The sequence below is a fragment of the Euphorbia lathyris genome, chromosome 3 (genome assembly GCF_963576675.1).
Source record: "Euphorbia lathyris chromosome 3, ddEupLath1.1, whole genome shotgun sequence".
Taxonomy (NCBI): Eukaryota; Viridiplantae; Streptophyta; class Magnoliopsida; order Malpighiales; family Euphorbiaceae; genus Euphorbia; species Euphorbia lathyris.
Genome location: NC_088912.1, coordinates 74036336 through 74043205, shown reverse-complemented (window position 1 = coordinate 74043205; position 6870 = coordinate 74036336). Strand labels below are relative to the sequence as shown.

Below are 6870 nucleotides of genomic sequence, written 5' to 3'. Positions count from 1 at the left end.
GATCACTGGAGATTTTGGGTTCATAGGTGCGGCCTTAGTAAAAGACTTCCTGCTAAACAAGTGAGCAATACTAGCGGATTCAGCATTAGGGTTTATCACATGCTTTTGTTTGGGTAGGGATGAGGCCCTAGCAAAAGACTCGTGGTTGAAGCGGTGGGCAATATTAAATGAATCGTCGGCTGAAAAATCAAAGAAGAAGAATATATAGCCCTAGCATCATCCATTCTTCTTGATCACTCCAACTTAACGTCAACAACAACAAAAAAAAAAAAAAAATCATTAGTTCCGAAATGATTCAGAGTCGACTAACATGAATTATCATATAAAACTGTAAAATAAACCGTGTCAGTCATACTCCACTCCGTCCTATCCACTGTTTGAATTCGTTGGGTTTTGCATTAGATAATTAATATTTAAAGAAACTTTATAGATATTATAGTTACAACAAACTATTTGAATACAAAACTAATTTGTATTCAAATATTTTACTGTAACTATAATATCATGTAGATCAATTATCCAATACAAAAAACTATAGCGATTCAAACAATTTGGAATGCATGTCCTAAATTGAAATATAAAAATGTTGAATCCCAAAATAACAAAAAAAAAAAAACTTAAAAATATGGGTATATTTTTCTCTAATTAACTATTAAAACATCTAAAATTACAACCAAATTTATTATTGCAGTGATTAAATTTAACTTGGATCTCTTCTGTAAGTTGAGGAGAGTGATGATCTTCATCTGTTGTTTCATAGAGAGTGGGAATCAAATACAAATTGTTCTTCCTTCCAACAGTAGCTCCAAAACATTCAGTCATATCAAAATCTTTTGAAGTGATTCCATTAGGAAACTTCCATTCAAAATGGTAAAGTAATCTGGCAAGACAAAGCTCCATATTTGCTAATCCAAAAGCTATTCCTGGACATATTCTTCTTCCAGCTCCGAATGGTATGAACTCAAAATCCATCCCTTTGAAATCCACTTCACTATCCATAAATCTCTCTGGTTTAAACCTGTCAGTAGGAATATCAAAATAAGTTATCTTGTCATAATCCTATTATATTATGGTATCAAAAATTGGCAGTCTTACCTATTGGCTTCTTCCCAAGCTTCGGGGTCTCTTCCAATTGCCCAAGCATTTACAATGACTTTGGTTTTAATAGGAATTTGATACCCATCAATTTCACATGTTTTGGTGCTTTCTCTCGGAAGTAACAATGGTCCAGGAGGATGTAATCGTAGTGTTTCTTTCAGTACTAATTGTAAGTAAGTTAGTTTATGAACATCTTCTTCTCCAATTACTTTCTTCCCTTTGAAAGCCTTTCTTACCTCTTCTTGTGCTTTTTTTAACACTCTTGGATTTTTCATCATTTCTGACATTGCCCATTCTACTGTTGTAGAAGATGTGTCTGTTCCAGCAATGAATAAATCCTATCAAAATAATTATTCCAGTTTATTACTCCATCAATAATAACATAAAATTACTATAAATTATAGAGATTACATATCATGATTTTACAAAGACAATATTAATAAGGTGTTTAGTAATTCATTTCCAAGAAAATTAAGAATAGATTCGGGTCAAATTTGTTTTTTCTTCTTATATATAAAAAAAGGGTCTAATTTCTCCTAATATAACTTAATGTTGAAAATTGATTCTTATTTTATTCTTATAACTAAATAAACGATAAATAATTTATTAGGATAAGGTGTAAATTTAGTGTATTATATAATTCTTGAGGGAGCTGATTGGGTTTTATGTATACGTAATCTGTAAACTTTTACGAAATGATGTAATTTAAGACTCATTAATAGAAGATAGAGTTCTTTTTTTCATATAAAATTTCATGTTCTCACCATTCTTTAAATGGCTTCAAGTGTTCTAACCACATAATACAGTAAAACCTCCATATAGGAATACTCTATATAGGAATAACCTCTATTTTATTATAAAAAAACTCAGTCCCAACTTGGGCCAGTTATAAATAGGAATAACCTCCCAAACGTTATTTGTTATACAATTTTCAAGTCCCACCTTTAGAAACTATGCCTCTATATAGTAATAATTATATATATATTTTTTTATAAAAAATAATTATATATATATATTAAGAATTCAAACTAAATTATAAAACATTTAAAAAAACTATTGAAATTATCTATGAGTTGGAAACACAAACTACAACTTGAAATTATAAATATTTAGTATTTTCATTGATGTTTACATTTTTTCCATAAAACTCTTCCAATTATGTATATATTGAAAACTTAAACTCTAAATATTTAATTTGTTCTATTCATGTCTATTGTTATGCATTATATATAAACCATGCCTGTCTATGATAAAAATTTAAAATTTTATGTATTGAGAATTTTATTATACTAAACTCTATTTTTTTTTTTTGAATGAAAGAATGAATAAATATTACTTAACGCTCAGCCATAAGGCTTACAAGGGATGGAAGGATATTGTTTGTTACAATCACTGAAGAGTTATTCAATCCTAACCGAGCTGCTTCATCATACTAAACTCTATTTAGTAATAACCTCCCAGTTGTTATATAAATAGCTCGGTCCCAAGTGTATTCCTATATAGAGGTTTTACTGTATATAAGCTTTGAAATCGCAAATATTCTACTAATAAATAAATAAAAATAAATAAAAAGTAAACATCTATTATCTAATAAACCTTATCATTATATTACAGACAATTTCTCAAAAAAAAATATATATATATATTTCATTGTTTTATACGTCAATGTTAATCTGCTCTTTTCTAATAATCATAGGGCTAAATTCACGTATTATCCACTAAGTCATTAGTTCCTAACATTTTATCGATTACAAGATCTTCCTAATAGCAAAAATATTTTATAATATCCTTTAGTTTTATTCCCATATGAATAGTTTAATCTATCAAGTCAAAAATCATATATTAATCTCTTTTATCAAAGTTATTTAATAGTCAAACTTATACAAAGAATGTGGTAGTCATTACTTTGACTAACAATTTTTTTAATGGGAGTTACTTTATAATATATACATTTTTAATATGAAGAGTTAGTAAGTAAAAAACGTTTTAAGTTATCCAATTATTCCTTTCCAATTAATTTTTTTTATGTACAGTCATATCAAAATTTCTACTTAAATGATTTAATCTTATTAAAAATTATTAACTATATATTTTAAAAAGGCTTAATATATTATTAGCTCTAAGTAGATTGAATTTCTGAACTTTATAAGTGTTTCACCAAACTTGTTCATAAAAATTGATTAGCTTCCTGAGCGGTAAAGGCTATGGTTACTTTGTTTTTTACAAAGTACCATTACTTAGGCCCCGTTTGTTTGGGGGAAAATATTGTGTTCTGGAAAATTTTATGTATGGAAAATATTGTGCAGGAAAATAAAATATTTTCCTGTGTTTGGCACCAACACTGGAAAATATTTTCCGGTGTTTGGCTACAACACTGGAAAATATTTTCCAACCACTAAATATAGATTTTCTGTATTTTTTATTTTCAATTGTATATATAAAACACAAAAAATATGTAGAGACGTGGAAAACTGTGAAAACGTAAAAAATAGAAAAAACATGTAAAAAAACCCATGAAAACAAGAAAATGTAAAAAAAAACACGAAACACAAAAAATGTGGAAAGATGTGGAAAACAAGAAAACGTTAAAAACATGAAAACCAGAAAAATATGGAAAACGGAAAAACACACAAAAAAAACGTAAAAATTTATTAAAAACACAAAAAGTGGAAAAATGCGAAAATTACGAAAAGTAAAAAAAATATTAAAAACATGAAAACATGGAAAAAAATTTGAAAAACACAAAAATGTGAAAAAAAAATAAATATAAAAACACGAAAACATTTTTTCACATTTTCGGCATTTTTTGTACGTTTTCTCGTGTTATTAATGCTATTATGTTTTTTTGCATTTTTTCTTCTTTTTTGTGTTTTCACGTTTAGATTTTCGGTTTTTTCCTTTTTCACGTTTTCTTTTTTTCGCGTTTTTTATTTTTCGCATTTTGTTACTTTTTCGTGTTATTCACGTTTTTTCATGTTTTTCATATTTTTCACGTTTTTGTATTTTTTACGTTTTCATGTTTTGTTTGCATTTTTTGTCTTTTCACGTATTATCACGTTTTTGTGTTTTAGCATTTTTCGCGTTTTCGTGTTGTTCATATTTTTCATATTTTTGTGTTTTTTGTATTTTTCATGTTTTTGTATATTTCGTGTTTTGTCTCTTTTTTGTGTTCATGTTTTGTGCCTTTTCAAGTGTTTGCTTTTTTTGCGTTTTTGTATTTTTCGCATTTGTTCACATTTTCATGTTTTTTGCGGGGTTTTTTGTTATATTCTCGTGTTTTGTAGCGTTTTCATATTATTTATATTTTTCGTGTTTCATATTTTTACATTTTTTAACGTCTTCCCAATTTTTCTCTAAACGCGTATGTTTTGGGGAAAATGTTTTACCATTTTCAAAAGGGTAAAACATTTTCCCTTATTTCTTCATTGCTTTTCCATTGACTTGCCACTTATTTTCCTTTGACTTATTTTCCTGCCCAAACAAACACTGGAAAATTGGGAAAATATTTTCCTACAGAATATTTTCCCGCAAACAAACGGGGCCTTAGTGTATTTTCACCATTACCATTACTTAGTGTATTTTCACCATTTCCAATGGTGAAAATACACTAAGTAACGGTACTTTGTAAAAAACAAAGTAACCATAGAAAACACCGCTTCCTAAGCTCTTTAAACTTGCATATTTTATAACAATTAAATACAAATACCATAATAACAACTCGGATTAAAGTGCAAAAATACCCCTAACTTCCAGAGTCAATCCAATCCTATCCAATTAAAAGATAGGTAATTTGCATTAGGCATTGTAATGTTTTCAAAAAACATATTGTAAAACAGATCAAACATATATATAATCATATATTGGTGAAGAACGGATGAAATATTTAAATAGGCGTAAATAATTACCACAATCACAGCTTTCAGATTTTCCGACGTGATCGGACACTCGAGCCTTCCACTTCCTTGCAGCTTCAAAAGAACATCAACCAGATCTTCTTTCTCCGATTCATCAATTCCGCTGCTACTTTCTCTCATCAATTTCTTCTTGTGTTCATCAATGATATTACCAAACACCCTGTGTTCATCAATGATATTACCAAACACCCGACTCAATTCATCTCTGATATACTCTAATTTACCTTTCGTTCCACTGATCACCTGAAATAACTCTACCGACGGAAACAAATCAGCGATCCCAAAACCTCCAGCGATCACCGATGCTTCTTTCGTCAAAGCAATGACCAGATCCTGATCCTCACATTCGTCACCAAAAGCAGCCTTACAGATTACATCGTTAATCAGCTGAAAAACTCTTTCCGTTAAATTGATAGATTTTCCGGCAGATAATCGGATCGATTGAATGAATTTTTCGACTTCATCTTCGCGAAGTTGTCTGAATGATTCAACTCTTTTAGGCCCTAGAAGTTCAACCAAACAGACTCTTTTCATCTGTTTCCAGTATTCTCCGAGAGGAGAGAATACAATATCTTTACCGCCGTAAGTGATGATTTTGGAAGCAAGAAGTTCCGGCCGATTTGCGAATATAAGATCGTGTGTTTTCATGATTTCTTGAGCCATTTTTGGATTAGAGACAACCACTGCCGAAATTTCGCCTAATTGTAAGTGCATAAGAGGTCCGTATTCTCTGGCTAGTTGTGCGAGAGCGTGATGTGGCTCTGCTCCGATTAAGTTTAATAGGTTTCCGATCACCGGTAACTTCATCGGCCCTGGTGGGAGCCTTTTAGTTCCAGTTCCGGTGGTTTCAGGTCTCTGGCAGTAAACCTTCATCGTCTTCCTGGAAATCTGAGAAGAAGTATGCAAACTGAGAGATGTCGGAGATGCCATTTTTGTGGATGGGGAGATATTGGGTAGTTTCATATTTGAAGGAGAGAAAGTTAGTGGAGTAGCCATTTTTTGTTGAAGAGAAGCAATGAAGAAGAAGAGGAAGTCTTATATAGTGAACTAATTCCATGACTACCCTTTTATATTTGTTTCTGAGGTAAATTGCAAAACAAGTTACGAATTCAGAATATTGTTGAAATAAATTACTAATTCAGGGTACTTTTGAAACAAGTTATAAATTTATGGATTTAACTTTATTTCAGAAATATTCTGAATTTTTCTAAGAAATAAATTCAATGGCTAATCCGATGTTATTTTCTAAGAAATATATTTATTTTATAATGACCGGATTCATGACTAACACCATTTTAATTGTGGTATATTGTTTTTAGGATAACTTGTAGTTAAAGGTAATTTTAATCCTAATGTTAATATATCGTTTTCTAAAACCAATAGCAATTTTAATGAATCTGATAAGTCCAAAAGATACATTAATAATTATGTCAGTTTCGTGTTAAAATCATGTTAATTTTTAGAATACTTTTACGTCTGTATGTGTTTCTATTGTGCAAGGTACTAAATTATTTGGAAAAATCCAAATACGAGCTAAAACGGAGCAAAAACCATAGGAAAATCACATTTACAAGTTAAAAGACGCGTACGATTCAGAGGCCGCGACAAACGACTTGGGAATCATCTTAAGGAAAGAGACAAAAGTCTCTGTCGCGACCGAGATTCGTAATATCTCGGTCGCGACACACGTTTTCCAGGCATGGAAATGCGAATTCATGTTGTATCTCCCTCAATCCAAAGACGCGACCGAGATTTCCATAATCTCGACAGAAATAGCAAGTTTACAGAGCATATTTTACATGTTTTTAATCCAAAACGACACGTTTATTCATCCGGATAGAAACGATTCACCAGCGGA

At 30.4% G+C, this 6870-nt stretch overlaps 1 protein-coding gene across 1 annotated transcript; it reads right to left on the bottom strand.

Annotated features, from left to right (window-relative positions):
- Positions 1–598: 598 nt before the first annotated feature.
- Positions 599–6347, bottom strand: LOC136224044 (desmethyl-deoxy-podophyllotoxin synthase-like). The gene is made up of 3 exons (XM_066012267.1): positions 5004–6347; positions 1096–1436; positions 599–1018 (listed from the first exon to the last, which is right to left on the bottom strand). Exons 1-3 carry the CDS (start codon positions 6006–6008, stop codon positions 646–648), a joined length of 1719 nt encoding a protein of 572 aa, XP_065868339.1. The 5' UTR covers positions 6009–6347; the 3' UTR covers positions 599–645.
- Between the last annotated feature and the right edge of the window lie 523 nt (positions 6348–6870).

Bases quoted from the DNA above. Each gene is read 5' to 3' on its own strand.
- LOC136224044 (XM_066012267.1), bottom strand. From the start codon at position 6,008: ATGGCTACTCCACTAACTTTCTCTCCTTCAAATATGAAACTACCCAAT. The intron at 1,437-5,003 runs GTAATTATTTAC...TTATTTTGATAG, and splicing joins ATCTGAAAGCTGTGATTGTG to GATTTATTCATTGCTGGAAC. The intron at 1,019-1,095 runs GTAAGACTGCCA...TCCTACTGACAG, and splicing joins GCTTGGGAAGAAGCCAATAG to GTTTAAACCAGAGAGATTTA.